The sequence below is a fragment of the Chiloscyllium punctatum genome, chromosome 8 (assembly GCF_047496795.1).
Source record: "Chiloscyllium punctatum isolate Juve2018m chromosome 8, sChiPun1.3, whole genome shotgun sequence".
Lineage (NCBI taxonomy): Eukaryota > Metazoa > Chordata > Chondrichthyes > Orectolobiformes > Hemiscylliidae > Chiloscyllium > Chiloscyllium punctatum.
This window is the reverse complement of record NC_092746.1, coordinates 118,195,964-118,213,141: the sequence shown is the minus strand read 5'-3', so window position 1 is coordinate 118,213,141 and position 17,178 is coordinate 118,195,964. Positions and strand designations below refer to the sequence as shown.

The window sequence follows — 17,178 nt, the reverse complement described above, 5'->3', positions numbered from 1 at the left end:
CTTCAGCCCTCAATGTTGTGCCAACATTTTATCCTACTCTAAGATCAAACTAACCTACGTGTCCTACATTGTACTATCATCCATGTGCCTATCCAAGAGTCGCTTAAATGTCCCTAATGTATCTGATTTGGTGTAAAGAACCTCCCCTAAATCTTCCTCCAGTCACCTTATGCCCCCATGTGACAGCCATTTCTGCCCTGGGAAAAAGTCTCTGGCTATCCATTATATCTATGCCTCACATCATCTTGTATACCTCTTATCAAGTCACCTCTCATCCTCCTTCACTCCACCTTTCTTTATAAGACATCCCTCCAGCCCATTTCTATTAGGCAGAAGATGTAAAAGTTTATATACACTACGAACAGATCCAAGAACAGCTTCTTCTCTGCTGATGTCAGAATGTGGAATGGAATTCTTTAATGTTAATGTTGATCTCTCTCTCTGTGCACTTTCTTGGCAGCTGTAACACTGTATCCTGCACTCTGTTCTGTTACCCTGATTCACTTCTATAGCATGACCTGTCTGTAAAGCATTTATAACACGTTTCACTATACCCTGGTACACATGACAATAATAAATCAAATCAAACTTCAGAAGACCTTCACTGGTTGTGAAGCTGTTTGTGAGGTACACTGTATAAATAATTTTCTTTATAAATTATTGGGATTATCAGCAACAGTGTATTTACATCTCTTACTGTGAACACAGACCTTGTGATGGGAAGTGGGGGTGGGGTGGGGTGGGGCAGGAGCACAGATGGAACTAGTACATTCTTCTTAAATCAAAGCTTTAAGAAACGCAGGAAACTATAAGTGTAGAGGAAGCAAGTGTCGAATATAAATAACACAGAGTGCCTGACACCCTGCGAAAGAACTGGGGCACAGCAGCAGGGACCGAGATTCAACTCAGAAGGTAACACATAAGAGAACTATCGTAAGTGGAACTATCATTTTAAGATTTATCTTTTATCATTAGAACGTTGGTTGCCATCAGTAAAGATCTGACACATATGTTTAAGTCAGTGTTATAGCATTTTGCTCTGAAGTAAAATTTCATTCACTGGTTTACTCACTGAGTAACTCAGATGTAACACTCAGTTAGGTGTGTTGCTTTCTGTGCATTAACTGTGATAAATTGCTGCTGATTGTTTTTGCTTGAATTTAATGATTGTGCATGTGGATCTAAATTTTTGAACATCTTCTGTTTGTTGGCAGTCATTGTAGGGACTGAAGAATCAGCACCCCACCCTACCTTTGGCAAAAGTAACCACTCTTAACAAATTTCCTCATTCATTTCCATGGGATTAGACAAGGCTGATGGTGGGATAGCAATCACTGTCACCACAGATGATGTAGTAAAATGTCCTAAGGTGTTTAATAGGAGCAGAGAATCAGAGATACATTACAGCAAAGAAAGAGATAGCATACTGGCTCAGTGGTTAGCACTGTGCCTCACTATGCGAGGTGCCCAAGTTTGATTCCATCCACTGGTAATTGCCTGTGTGAAGTTTGTACATTCTCCCTGTGTCTGCTTGGGTTTCCTCTGGGTGTTCCAGTTTCCTCCCATAGGCCAAAGCTGTGCAGGTTAAGTTAATTGGCCATGCAAAATTGCCTGTAGTGTCCAGGGATATGTAGGTTAGGGGAATTAGCCATGGGAATTACAGGGATAGGGTTGGGGCATGGGTCTGGGCGAGATGCCCCTCAGAGGGTTGGTGTGGACCTGATGGGCTGAATGTCCTGCTTCCGCACTGTAGAGATTCTATGATTCTACCCTAATTCTGAGCTGTAATCACATATATAATGCTCTCTAACTGATGGAATGTGAGATAGAATCATATTCCTTTATTCAAGGATGGTTTCCAACAACAAAAATACTAGAATAAGAAAATTCAAATTAGGCCAATCTCTCAGGAGCAAAAACAGTCTTAGTCAAAAGATGTGGGAATTGCTGATAAAAGTAATGACAAATCCTATCAGTCAAAAACTAAACATTTGTTAACACAAAACATACACGTTCAAAAGGAGAAATTGACCAAACAGGGTGATTGAAATCTTTCTTCAAAATAGTACATATTCAACTACAGAGAATAATATAAAAGTTGATCATTGAGTTGGCAGGTGGATTCTATATTGTCAGTCACTTGTAGCACAAACTAGTCCATGTCCATTCAGTCATCATCACATCAAGACTGGACTGCAGTGGTTCAACAAGGCAGCTCACCACCACCTTTTTAAGTGTAACTAGAGATGGGCAATAGATGCTGGGGGCCAGCCAGTGATGCCCACTTCACATGAGTGAATAAAACAAATTAAAATTAGGAGGATTCCAGGAATGTATCCAGTGAGAGAATATTACGAATTTCTACCAGATCTGAGAAAGGGTCACTCGACCCGAAACGCTAACTCTGGTTTCTCTCTACAGATCCTCCTAGACCTGCTGAGCTTTTCCAGCAATTTTTGATTTTGAATACAAGGCCCCTGGGCAATAAACCACCCTATTTGCTATTTTGCTGTACAAGTTTTGTAAAACAGCCCCACATTATAACAACATCTGGTGATAGATTAGAATCTTTGTATGACAGAAATTCGCTACAAGAATTCTTCTATTTTTGTTTTGGTTCCTATTTTTGGAGGGTCCTGGTGTTGCTGATGCGTAGGTGACAGTCTGACAAAATGAGTAAAGATCATGTAATTTATTGTGATACATAAACAATTTGGTTCCCTGGAAACTGAACAGCTGAACAAGTTAAATGGATGAAAATGGAAGTTGCTGGAAAAGCTCAGCAGGTTTGGCAGCATCTGTGAAGAAAAATCTGGCTTAACATTTTGGGTCCAGTGACCCTTCCTCAGATGTTCTGAGGAAGGGTAACCAGACCTGAAACTTTAACTCTGATTTTTCTTCCCAGATGCTGCCAGACCTGCTGAGCTTTTCCAGCAACTTCTGTTCTTATTTCTGATTTACAGCAATCACAATTCTTTTGGTTTTTATCTAGTTAAATGATACCTTGATAGAAAAACCATTTGGAGCCTGAGGCTAGAACTTCTGTGGATGAAGGTAGTATCTCAGGCAATTCTCATGGTTACCCCAGTCCAATCCCAGCTTTATAGCAGCTGCTAGCCTTTAGTTCTGTGCTCATGTATGATCTCTAAAGAGCTGTATACTTTGCCAGGTCTCATATGGGGAAGGGATGACCTAGTGGGATGACCCCGAGACCTAGGTAACTGGGTTCAAATCAGCTTTACAACAAATCTGAAATTGAGAGTCTAAAGGTGGTCATGAATCTGTTGTCAGTTGTAATAGAGTCATAGAGCATGGAAACAACTCCTTTGGTCCAACTCATCCATGCCAACCAAGTTTGCCAAATTAGATTCCCCCACTTACTTGCATTTGGCCCATTTTCCTCTAAACCTTTTCTATTCATATACCTATCCAAATGTCTTTTAAATGTTGTAGCTGTGCCTGCATCTACTACTTCCTCTGGCAATTCATTCCACATACAAACCATCCTCTGTGTGCAAAAGTTGCCCCTCGGCTCCCTTTTAAATCTTTTTCCTCTCACTTTAAAGATATGCCCCCCTAGTTTTGAACTCTCCCCACACAGAAAAGGGGAAAGACCTCTCCTGTTCACCTTATCTATGTTCCTCACGATTTATGAACTTCAATAAGATCCTCTATCAACTCCCATACACCAGTGAAAAAGGTCCCAGCCTATCCAGCTTCTCGTGATAACTCAAACCCTCTAGTCCCAGGAATATCCTGGTAAATCTTTTCTGCACCATTTCCAATTTAATATCTTTCCTAAAGCAGGGTGACCAGAACAGTCCACATTATTCCAAAAGTGGACTCACCAACATCCTTTACAACCTGAACTGATATCCCAACTCCCATACTCAATGGTTTGAACAATGAAGGCAAGCATGTTAAACAGAAAAAACCCTTACCTGTTCTGGCCTACATGTGCCTTCAGACCCACAGCAACGTGGTTGACACTAAGCTGCCCTCTGGGCAATTAAGGATGGACAATAAATGACCCAGCCAGTGATGTTCACATGCCATGAATGAATGAGAAAACCCTCTGTCCTCCCACCTACCAACTGTAGAGATTAGCCCCAAGACCTTATAGGAATCACATTCCTTCTCTGTGACTTTATTTCTTGCTTTGGAAAGGAGGGATGTGAACATTGACCTACGTCTAGAGAGGGTGGGGTGTGATGGGATGTGTCCAATTTTTAATGTTCTGCTCCTCAGTGTGTAGTGGGTAAGGATTTAAAAACAAAGTCAAATTGTCCACTTTAGCTTCAGCCTTTATCGCCAGTGTGGGTTAGATCAGAGGGTTATTGTTGATCGTTGACCTTCCCTCCATCATAGAGATGGGGATGTTTGCTGATGCTTGCTGTGTTCAGCATCATTCACAACTCCTCAAACTGCATAACCTCCATTCTGGACTGAGTTGGACACAGGACACAAGGTAGACTCTGATAAGAGCAAGGTCTGTTCTCCCATTCTCATTGTCCCACATTGAATCAGTCCCGACTTCAGGAAAAGAAGTGACAGGGCCGACTGGAGACTGTCCCGTTCTTACTGCCTGCCATCAGGTGTATTGTAAGGTTGACAAGATGACAATCAAGTTGCTTGGCCATGTTACAAATGCACTTTCCGTGGTCAACAGGTCCTGCTGTGGAATGTGGACCTGGAGCTTCTCATCGAATGGTATTGCTACACCAAACCTCACTCAGATCAGAGCACTACTTGGTCTAATTATGACTTTCTTTGTCTTTTATTTTACACTTTTTACTGTGTTGACTTTACTCATAACTTGACTACATTTATGTCTTTGGCCATAGTCTAGAAAGACTCCTAAGTTTTTATGGACCTGCTCAACTGGTCATGTGTTTTCAACATTTCCCCTTCTCATCTCCAGGACATTTGTCTGCTTCAATAATATTGCCTGCTGCTCCTTGGGTAGCACATATGCCTTTATGTCAGACGATCATGTCTATAAGTCCGACTTCAAAGCTTTATGCAGTAAATTTAGGAAGTTAATGCAAGGAGTGCTGTAATATGGGAGGTGTGACTATTAGATCAGATGCTAAACAGAGACTCTGCCCTTCCAGATGTGTGTAACAATTCCCATGAAAGAGCTAAAAGACATATAGCGTGAAAAGATAACCCAGTTTCTGTCAATTCTTACTGAGTGGATAATCTAATCATTATCATGTTGCTGTTGGAAGACCCTTTGTGGAGGCAAGTTGGCCGCAATGTTTGTTACTTTCAAGAAGAGTTTGCATTTATATAGCACCCATCACAACATCAGGTCAGCTCAGAGTGTTTTACTTCAAAATAATTTTGAGGTGTTGCTGGAATGTCACTGTTGAATCTTTTGTTTCTAACTCCTGGTCCGCATAGCTTGTTTTTTTTCTCCTCTGGAGTGATAGCCATAATGGGTTCAAAGCTGTGTTAGGGTCGGATTGCCAGATTTATTCTGACATGGTTGCGTTGCTAATTGGACAACATAAGATAAAAGCATCAGTTTAATCGTGCTCTTCATCATAGCCTCAAGAGAGTTCAATTTACTTAATTACTAGCTCAGTGGTTGTTTTGACAGGCTCTGTGTATTGAGTTAGAGAGCAATAGAGAGACATGAAGTTGGAAAACCTAAGTCACAAATTATGTTTGTACTTTTCAAAATTATTTTGGATAAGTTTAGAATGTGGAGTTTATACTGGAACTTTCCACTCAAAATTTTCTCTCTGGAAAAAGATCACGATTGCAACACAACCCCAGCATGTTACATAACCATGGAAACATTACTATGCTGAGTTCCAATACTTTTCTTTCCAAAGCTGAATCCAGTACAAAAACATAATTCCAAAGTTCAGCAAACTGCAAGAGTGTGTGGAAAAGAGATCTGGACAGTGCAGTTTCACTTTTGTCAAAGAAGGTTTTGTTGGGTAAGGAGTTATTCATTTTCACCACATCCATTGCCTTTTTAGTGCCTTTCCTGGGGGTAGGGGTGGTTGGAGGAAGGAACCACTTAGATTAGGAAACCTCAAAAAGTGACTGGACAGCTATTAGTGCCTGAAAAGAACTAGCCTTCACTGGGAAGTTCACCTGGTGCATTCCCCAGAGACTGAAAGAGGTGAAGAGTGAGGATTTCTCGGTGAATATGTTGGGTGGGGACAGTGAAGTCATTAAAGGGTAGGGAAGAGGTGTGGAAGCAAGTTAGGAGGAGGATCTAGAACAGCAGACCGAGCAGTGATTTGGTGAGAGGTGTCACGTGGGTCAGGGCGATGGTTAGGATGGGGGCGAGCTCCAGAAATTGTAGCAGATTGTGTGACTCCTATAGGATAGAGTAGGAGGTTGCAACCCAAGTTTCAGTCAATGCCAGGATGTCAATGGTGTTTGTGAATGTCAGGGGCATTGTAGAGAGTAACACGGAGAGAAGCCGAGATCATGCTCATGCTATTTAATCCCTGTTTGTGCCCTATTAAAATAAGACTGTTTAAGTACAGTCAATCACCCAATAAGTAGTGATAATGTGAAACTTTTTGCCATATTGAGTACTTGAGGTAAATATCTGAATTCCACTCCTTTAAAAAGGAGCTTAGCAATTGGTTAGAGAAAAAGGAATAGAAGGCTAGAAATAAAGTGGCAGGAGGTTCACTGGAGCATATGTGCTGGCACAGATCCTTTGGGCCCAATGACCCGTTTCAATGCTGTAAATTCAGGGAATTCAAGACAATTATAATCACCAGGGAATTGGTACTGGAGCTGTGAGCCATCAAGATTCCGAATCCGAATGGAAACACAGGATCTAGCGAGAAATTTGATGCATTGCTTTTAAGATTGAAAATTCTCTATATTCAGGGACGATGCCATTAAATCATAAAATGGTCAGTATAACTCCTTTGTTCAACAGGGGAGGGAGACAGAAGCAGAAAATTATAAAACCATAAGATATAGAAATCGAAGTAGACCATTTGGCTCCTGAAGCCTGCTCCGCCATTCAATAGGATCATGGCTGATCTAACATTTCTTATGTCCACTTTCCTGCCATTTCCCTACACCCCTTGATTCTCTAACTGATCAAGAATCTATTTCAGCCTTAAATATACACAAGGACTCTACCCCCACGTCTCTCTGTGTGAAGGAGTTGCAAAGATTTACAACCCTCTGAGAGAAGAAATTCTCCTCATCCGTCTTAAGTTAATGCCCCATTTTCTGAGACTGTGCCCTCTGGTCCTAGACTCTCTCATGTGGGGAACCATCCTCTTAGCATTTGCCTTGTCAAGCTCCTTACAAATCTTACATATTTCAATGAAATCACTTTTCATTCTTCTAAACCCATTGAGTAGAGTCCCAACCAGTTTACCCTTTGCTCATTAGATAATCCCTCCATACCAGGGATCATCCTAGTGAACCTTCACTGTACTGCTTCCAATTAAATTATATATTTTCTTAAATAAGAGACTAAAACTGCTCACAGTACTCCAGATGTGGTCTCATAAGTATGTTGTACAGTTGCAGTAAGATTTCTCTCCTCTTATACTCCAACCCCCTTGAAGTAAGGGGTATCATTCCACTAGCTTTCCTAATTACCTGCTGAACCTGTGTGCTTACTTTCTGTGGAGACACTGAGGTCTGCAGATGCTGGAGATCGGAGTTGAGAGTTTGTTGATGGAAAAGCACAGCAGGTCAGGCAGCATCCGAGGAGCAGGAAAATCAACATTTTGGGTCAGAGCCCTTCATCTGGAATGAGACTGGGAACCTCAGGATGGAAAGATACCCCCGAGGCTCCCAGTCTCATTCCTGGTGAAGGGCTCTGGCTCGAAACGTCAATTTTCCTGCTCCTCGGATGCTGCCTGACCTGCTGTGCTTTTCCAGTAACATACACTCAACTGCTAGTTTTCTGTGTTTTGTGTACAGGTAGCGCCAAGTCCCTTTGTGTTGCAGTTTTCTGCAGTTTTTCTCAGTTTAAATAATACGTTGTTCTTTTGTCCTCACTTCTAAACTGAACAACTACAGGACAGTTAGCTTAATGTTTGTCAATGTGAAGATGTTAGAAGTTATTATTAAGTATGTTATAACAGGGTACTTAGCAAGATTCAATGTAACCTAAAACAAAGAACGGGTGGTGGAGATCTGAAACAAACAAAAACAAATTGCTGGAGAAACTCAGCAAGTCTGGCAGCATCTGTGGAGAGAGGAAGCAAAGTTAATGTTTTGAGACCAGTGATCCTTCTTCATGACTGATAGCAGCTTGGAAAAGATGGCATTTACGCCAATGGAAGGGTGTGATGGAGGTGAAAAGGAGTGAGTAGCTTAGTGGAGATGGAGAGAGAGAGAGAGAGAGAGAGAGAGAGCGCAAGAATAGGCAAGATGGCAGACAAAGGGATGGTTGATAGTAAGCCAGGGAATGAGACAAGCTAATAATAGGAACAATGAGTAGGTGAAGTGGCAGGCAACTGGAAGCTCAAGGTCATTTTTACAGGCAGAACCCAGCCTGTGCTTCATCTTCCTGGTGGAGAGACCACATCATCAGCAGCAAATATAGTAGACTAGATTGACTGAAGTTCAGGTAAAGCACTACTTCACCTGGAATGTGTGTCTGGCACCTTATGCTGAGGGGGAAGAAGATAAATTAGCAGGCATTACATCTTCTACGGTTGCAGGGGAAGTTGCCATGGTGCTGTGGGGAGGTGTTGGGAGTTGGGGAGGAGTGGACCAAGGTGTCCCAGAGGGAATGGTCAATGCAGAAGGCTGACAAGAGAGGGAAGACGTATATGGATTTGATAGTGGCATCCTACTGGAGATGGCAGAAAGGGCAGCATATGATCCTTTGGATGTGGATGCTGGTGGGATGGTAGGTGAAGACACAGGGGACATTTTTGCTGTTGTGGGAGGGAAGAGCAGGGGTGAAGACTGAAGTGCAGCAGATAGTTCAGACATGTCTGGGGGTCCTGTCAACATCAATGCTGGGGAATCCTTGGTTGTGGAAAAGGGTCGACATTTCTGAAGCTCCTTGTGGATGGTAGCATCATCACAACAGAGTGATGGAGACAGGGAAAATGGAATAGGGTCTTTACAGGAAGCTGGGTGTGAGGATGTGCAGTCAAGGTAACTGTGGGAGTTGGTGGGTTTGAAGTGAATATTGATGGCCAGCCTATCCCCAGAAATGGAAACAGAGATGTCAAGGAAGAGAAGGGAGGAATTAGAAAGGTGCAGATGAGAATGGGGTGGAAATTGGAAACTAAATTTATAAACTTCTCCGAGTCCAGACGATGAGGGAAGCAGCGCCGATGATATCATCTATGTACCAGGGGTTGGAGTCAGAGGGAAGGGGAGGTGAGGAAGGTTAGATTAGATTAGGTTACTTACAGTGTGGAAACAGGCCCTTCAGCCCAACAAGTCCACACCAACCCACTGAAGCGCAACCCACCCAGACCCATTCCCCTACATTTACCCCTTCAGCTAACACTATGGGCAATTTAGCATGGCCAATTCACCTACCTGCACATTTTTGGATTGTGGGAGGAAACCGGAGCACCCGGAGGAAACCCACGCAGACACGGGGAGAATGTGCAAACTCCACACAGAGAGTCGCCTGAGGCGGGAATTGGCGCTGTGAGGCAACAGTGCTAACCACTGTGCCACCGTGCCGCCCACAAAGCTGTTACTGCAGTTTGAATTCCTTAATGCCTGAAAGAGAAAGTTTCTTGTCAGAGTGTTGAATGAGCCAGAGAATGAAATGGGACTGGGAGGGGCTGGGGCGGTTCAGAATAGCTCTGAGACAGCGTGAGACAGTGCTGATGGAGAGAGAGGGCGAGAGTGTGTAAATGGCAGTGCACGGTACTGAGTGTGGATCTCAGGATGTATTGTTGAAGGGAAATTTAGTTTAACTGATTTATTTTAGGAAATAACATGCTGTAAATAAACATGAACAATTGAACTTACTCAGGTTTCAAGAGACATTTAAGAAGTTGTCATATCAAAGTTTATTGTGGGCAATAATATCTCATGGATATTGGCGGTACTTGGCATGAATAGAAGATTGGCTAGCTAACAGAAAATCATGAGTAGCCAATAATTGGGTCATTTTCTGATTGGGAAGATATAATGAGTGCTGTACCATCGGGATAAATGGTGGGGCTTCAAAGTTTACCTGAAATAATACCTGGGATCTCACTTGTCTAGTAGTAATGTCAGCTGAGATCATAATGTGTGAATCCAAAGTAGAGCATAAAAATCATGGAATCAAACATCATACATATTAGCTGGTCACGAACAAATTCTGCAAGAAATTCTGGAGGACCGTCTTTACCCAGAGAATGGGAGAATGGGAAATACATATTGAGCAAATAGAATTTCTCATCCAAAAAATAGCACATATAACATGTATAGCAGCATTCAGTGCTGTGCTGAATTGTCAGCCTAGCTGTGCAAGTTCCCAGGCTGACATTTAGATCCATCTAATTCGGACATATAATTGCTATTGACTGAGACACCATTTATACCATATACAGAATATCTTGTGTATGAGGTAAGCTGATGAAAATTAAAAGCTTTGACCCTTTGATCCCATAAAGACCAATTAGGACTTTGTTATCTTTGCCTAAGTGCTAATTCATACATATAAGGGAGGTGTCCCCTTCAAAGGTGGGGCACAACTTTCCAATTTGCTAAAAAAATTGGCTTTATTCTAATTTTAGAGAGAACAGTTTTGCAATAAAAGGTTATATATTTACACACTCTTATCTGTAACCAACAGTGTTCATTCTACATTCCAAGGTAGCACACATGACTATATTACCCAATTGTATTCAAATCTGTACAAATGATCTGTACATATTGTAAGTATGATTGCTTTATCCAATCAAATCATGACATATTCATGTTTACTGACTGTAAGCATGCATATTGTGATTACCCAAACTCTTTACTGTGCTCTTATCCCCTTTCACTGAGATGGATATTCTGGAATGTTACATATTTTACTTATGTCAGATTGCATCCCAGGACGTTAATTGGACTGGGTAGAGCCAATCATTAACAAAAAATTCAAATATTTATGAAAGTTATAGCGCAGAGGGAGTCTGCTCAGCTTGGATCGGGTTACATTCATACACATCTGTGCCAGAATTATCTCCCATGACCTCTTGAAATATCGAAAAAAACCTTTGGTTGCTGTCAAAGCTGCTATTCTCCAGCCCTTTTGTGATAATTTTTCATCTGATCCAGACTGTCCACAACCTCACCATCTTAACTGAAGCTTTGCTGAGCTTCTGACCCCTAGCTTCTCCTCTAGCAGTGCTTTATAACTCCATTACACTGACTCATCACAGCTCAACTGGTCTGGAACTCTCATCCACTCCATTGTCATCTTGAGACAGCAATATTCCAATACCCTCCTGGTCAATATCAAGTCCATACTTAAACTTGAGTTCATCCAGTTCTCTACTGCCGGAATCTAAATACGTATTGAGGCCCATTCACTCTTTGCTCCTGTGCTCATCGGTCTAAATTGCATGGAGCCTGTCGCTCCTTGATTTTAAAATTTGCGTCCTTTTCAAATCCTCCATATCTTTGTTCCTCCACCACAGCTATATAATCTCCTTAAATCACTGGGCCCCTCTGTGTTCTCCACACTTACCTGATTCTGACGTCTTGCAAATGATCAAATTTAATTGCTCCGTCTTTGGCACTGCCTTCAGCTGCCTTGGTCTTAAACTTTGTAATTCCCTCAGTAAACCTTACTGCCTCTCCCTCTCTCTCTCTCTCTCCCTCCCTCACTCCTTCTTTGATGCTCCTCAAAATCAACTTCTTTTTCCAATCTTTGGTCCTAAGATCTTTGCCTTTTGCTCAATGTTAACTTCTGTCTGCTTAACTCATCACTCCCTGAGACACATTTCTTGCTTTGACAGTCTGCACTTTTACAACATGGATATAACTGGCTGGAAATTGTGTTTGGAACTCTGTGCTTTATTTTAATAGTGATGTTGAATCTTTTACATTTACTTTTGAGGGGAAGGAGTTAAACGCCTGATCCAAAGAGTGACACTTCCAACAGTGATGCACTCCTCAGCAGTGCACTGGAGTGCCAAACTCAGTTTTCTTGTTCAAGGTTCAGTGCTACTCCAACCAAAACTTTTTTTTAAGTTTGTGAAACATTGAAGAACTCTCAGAACCTCCTTCCTCAGGTAAGGAGACCAAAACTGCATATAATATACCCGATGTAATCTTACCAAGATCATGTACAATTGCAGCAAGACATCTCTAATCCTGTACTTGAATCCCTTCACTGTGAGGCCAACATCCGATTTTCCTCTTCATTGTCTGCTGCACCTGTACGCTCAACAGTCCATTATAGAATCCGTGGTTAGGTTCAATGTCTGTTTATGGGAACAAGCTTTAAGGTGGAAGTGGCACATCTGTCGAACTAAATAAAACGCGACTGAAACAAAAGAGAAAAATGCAAACTGCATTCTTTATTTAAGAGCATTTTGTCCCCATTCATGTTGCATTCATTGCCTCTGCAAATGTGTTTTGGCATCATGTGCAAATATTGTTCCCCATCCTTTATTCATTTACTCATCGTGACAATGAGTCCAATCACAACTACAGTTCCAAATCCATCTACCAGTCAGCTGCCCATTGAGCTTAGAATAGCAGCTGTATGTTTCTTCCTGAGGCACAGCTACAAATACAAACAATAGCACTGATGGTGGGAAGGAAGCAAATTTCAATTAATGTGAACAATTGGATTGAGAACCAGAGCAGTGGACAGTATGAATCACCAAAGCTGTGTTTGGTCTGCTCCACTGCCGAACAAAAGCAGCAGGTGCATAGGAACACCACAAGTTCCAACATCCGTCCAAGTCACACACTGCCAATCCTTCAGCTTCACAACCCTGTCAGTCCCTGACCACCAGCACTTCAACCCATTGGGTGTAGCTCTTCAACTTTGGTGACTTGCCGGGAGGTTGCATAGTTTGGTTTGCAGTGCAGTGTGACATTGATAGTACAGGTTCAATTTCTGCACCAGCTGAGATTACCATGAAGGACTGTCCTTCTCAACCTCTCCCCTTGCTTGAGGTGTGCTGACCCTCAGGTTAAACCACTACCAACTATTCTTCTCTAATTGTCTGGTGAGACTATAGTAAACTTACATTCTTATGACTATATTTGAGGTAAAATTATTATCTGCTGGCATATAATTAAATTAAAATTAGTTAAAGCTCTAATCCCCACACAAACTCCCACTTAAACATACACACTTGCATTCACACACTCATATTTGCACTCACACACAGGCACACACGCAGACAGACATATAGACACATGCAAAGACACACACACATAGACATACTGACACACAAGTGCACAAACACACACACTAATACAGGGACAGAGGGAATCTGGGAAAACAGTTCAGTCATCTTTAACCACAATATCTGTTGATTTGTTTTTTACTGATCAGAAGGTTTCTTTTGAGCTTTTCTTACCCAGTTCTTTCTCATTCCAACCCCCAATTTCAAAAACCACTATAAATAAAAAGACAGTCTTTACACAAGAAATGTCTGCTTTGTCATTGACACAGAGAATCTGGGAATGAATTTTGTTAATGTCTCTCGACTGCTACAGTCATAGCAATTGCAATATGAAGAGGAGATTGACAATGCAGCAATAGGTCCTGACAGAGAACATCAGCACATTCAGTGAGTAGTCAGTGGATGTAGTGAGGCAGTTAATCTCCTGTAGTGTTGCTGCTGCTGAAGTCAAGCCTCCAAACTTACGAATGTCAATTTGTGTACACCTTTCTTGTAATTCTGAGTTTTAAGGATCAGACCATAGAGAACCCTTCAGAGAAGCTGGGAAGAATAAATATAGATTAAAATCCAAATCCTCTTCTCCATTCTGCAATTTCATTCTTATTATTGTCCAATTAAAAGAACAGGAAAAAACTTCTGGCTAACTTTCAACATGGGTCAGCATTCCATGCAGTGATTAACTTGATTTGCAGAAACATTCTAATTTGTTCAAAAAGCACACAATCTGTAGGCAGTCAATTTTTTTTCATCCATGTGACACATTATAAATTCCTACTTTGGAAACAGAACCAATCTGACTCAAGATTGGAATACTTACAGACTCTAACCTTTAATGCACTGACTGAGCTGAGATGTCACCTTTTTTTCTCAAACTTTAAGGTATCTCGGGAAAGAGACTTGAAAGAAGTTCTGGGATTTACGTATTAATGAATTGAAACCTGTAATCCATTTTAAAAGATGAAAGACTTAACAGAGATCTAGGTTTGTTCAATATATCGCATCAGTTGTATGACACTATGATCTTTTGTTATAAATTCTGTGGCTTTTGATCCTGCTCCACTAGCTATCTGACAAAGGAGCAGCGCTCCAAAAGCTTGTACTTCCAAATAAGCCTGTTGGGCTATAACCTGGTACTGTGTGATTTTTAACTTGATGTGGATAATGACTGTATCAGGCTATTTAACACAGCATCATAGACAAAGTCATACACACATACAAGATTCAGAAGCTCACATCCTGATTTGCTTTAGCCCAAAGGCATTTTTCCTTTCAGCCATATCTCAGTATTTAGGAATAAGAAGATTTTGGGTTCAAGCCTCACTCCAGAGACTAATCGCTTTTTGCAGTATGTATTTGTATTTCCTGCATTACAATAGTGATTGCACTTTAAAAATCTCTTCACCAGCTGTTATGTGCTGTGGGATATTCTGAGATAATGGTACTGCTGTGTAAATGCAAGTTCTGTCTTTGATTTGATTTGGTTTATTATTATCACACGTACCTACGTACAGTGAAAAGTTTTGTTTTGTGTGCAGTACAGGTGGATCATAATATACAAAGTTCATTATAGGAATAGAACAGAGAGAAGAAGACAATGTTATGGTTGCAAAGAGGGTGCACAAAAAGCGAGACCAACGTTAAATTGAAAATTTGAGGGATGATTAGTTTCAAAACCAGGGACATTCTGGTTGTACAGTAGAAATGTTCATTTGCTACAGAAAATAATGTTCAATTCTGAGTTTAGGAAGAAAATAAATATCTTTGGACCTCTTCAAAAACCTTAAATGCTTGTAGATGGCTAGAGTATGTTATTGTATTATTTGCTGTCATAAATTCGCTAAAGACTTATTCTTTTCTTCTTTCAGTTAGGCCTTTTTGCCCTATCTCTGACAATGGACAGTGTCAATCTGGATGGTACCTCTAACAACTCAAGCTACTATGATGAGGACTATAATTATACTGACTTTGATCTCACTCCCTATCTTCCTTGTGGGAAGGATGAAGTCAGAGCCTTTGGGAAGATCTTTCTCCCGGTCCTGTACATCATGATTTTTGTTTTCGGTGTGCTCGGCAACAGCTTCCTGATCCTCATGATACTCAAGTACCTCAAGTTGAAAACGATGACTGACATCTACCTGTTGAATTTGGCCATCTCCGATCTCCTATTTAGCACATCACTTCCCTTCTGGGCCACGTATGTGACCTCAGAATGGATCTTTGGAAATACCATGTGCAAAATAATAAGCGCCCTCTACAGTGTGAATTTCTACAGTGGCATCTTCTTCATAGCCTGCATGAGCTTGGACATGTACCTTCACATTGTCCACACTGTTTCCTTGAAGAACCATAGGACAATCCACAAGAGTGTTGTCATCAGTGCTGCTGTTTGGACACTGTCAATAATTGTTTCAATCCCTGAACTCATATTCAGTGTGTCCAAGAAAATTGGCGATAGGCATACTTGTCTCAGTCATTTTGGCGATGAGCAACTGGTGATCTGGAAGACAACGATACAACTCCAGGTCAACATCATTGCGTTCCTCATTCCATTTTTTGCCATGATCTTCTTCTATGCTCGGATTGCCTCCGTTCTGCTTCACTCCAAATCCTTTGGTAAAGAGAAAGCCTTGAAACTTGTCATCATATTGTTTGCCGTCTTCTTCATCCTGTGGTTCCCCTATAACATTGTCCTTTTCCTGCATTCCTTGGAAGACCTTGGCATCATTGGTAACTGTGAGATGAGCAAGAGGCTGGATTATGCCTTGCAGGTAACTGAGTCTATTGCTTTCACCCACTGCTGTTTCAATCCACTCCTGTATGCTTTTGTGAATGAAAGATTTCGGAGACATGTGAAGAATATTTTAGTGAAGCTAATTCAGAAGATTGGCTGCAACAAGGATTTGGGAGTCATGGTCCCCACTGCAGAGCGCAGTGAAACCAGCAAGCAACAATACGGTGTGTATTCTGATGTGGAAATGACTATGGTACAGTAGTGGTCTCATAAAGGGAGACATAACATCAGTTATTATGCTTTGAAGTTTTAAATAACTTTATATTGAATCCTCTCAAAGGTATTCAAACCTGTTAGAATGTAAAAATGCTTATGAAGTGGTATCAAGCTGACCATACCAAACGCAGTGAAGCAAATTACAAATTGATGATTCTAAATCTCAGACTTTTTCTCGACACAAACACCATGTGGCTGTCCATTATACAATTTCTGTACGTTTCTCAAATCTAGCCTTCTTCAACTTTTCCCAACTCTTGCCTTATCATCTACTCCTCACCTTAGTTTTGTCTTTGAAGTGCCATTGTTGGGTGGCAGTAGTGTAGTGGTAATGTCTCTGTGCTAGTAACCCAAGTATCTACGCTGACATTCCGGGTTCAAATCCCACCACAACTGCTGGTGGAACTCACTTAATAAAAGTCTGGACTATAAAGCTGGTCGTCTGTGGTGGCAACCATAACAACTATTGCTGATTGTTGTAAAAACTCATCTGGTACATGAATGCCCTTTAGGGTAACAATTGTGCCATCCTTACCTTCAGAGTCTAGATTAGAGTGGTGCTGGTAAAGCACAGCAGGTCAGGCAGCATCCGAGGAGCAGGAAAATCAATGTTTCAGGCAAAAGCCCTTCATCAGGTTCCTGATGATGGGCTTCTGTCTGAAATATTGATTTTCCTGCTCCTCAGATGCTGCCTGACCTGCTGTGCTTTTCCAGCACCATTCTAATCTTGACTCTGATCTCCAGCATCTGCAGTCCTCACTTTTGCCATCCTTACCTTGTGTGGTCTACATGTGACTCCAGAGCCACAGCAATGTGGTTGACTCTTAACTGCCCTCTGAAATG

General features: G+C 41.4%; 1 protein-coding gene across 3 annotated transcripts; it reads left to right on the top strand.

The window, feature by feature from the left end:
* The first annotated feature begins 878 nt into the window (after positions 1-878).
* Positions 879-16,938, top strand: LOC140480270 (atypical chemokine receptor 2-like). 3 transcript variants are annotated; one of them, XM_072574977.1, is made up of 2 exons: positions 879-933; positions 15,194-16,938. In XM_072574977.1, the coding sequence occupies exon 2, from the start codon at positions 15,221-15,223 to the stop codon at positions 16,319-16,321; it is 1,101 nt and encodes a 366-aa protein (XP_072431078.1). In that variant the 5' UTR covers positions 879-933; positions 15,194-15,220; the 3' UTR covers positions 16,322-16,938. The 3 variants fall into 3 exon arrangements, with proteins under 3 accessions (XP_072431078.1, XP_072431080.1, XP_072431081.1); XM_072574979.1 differs by having other exon boundaries at positions 882-912; XM_072574980.1 differs by lacking the exon at positions 879-933 and adding an exon at positions 5,924-5,951.
* Positions 16,939-17,178: the final 240 nt, after the last annotated feature.

Coding starts and splice junctions, on each gene's coding strand:
- LOC140480270 (XM_072574977.1), top strand. CDS start 15,221: ATGGACAGTGTCAATCTGGATGGTACCTCTAACAACTCAAGCTACTAT.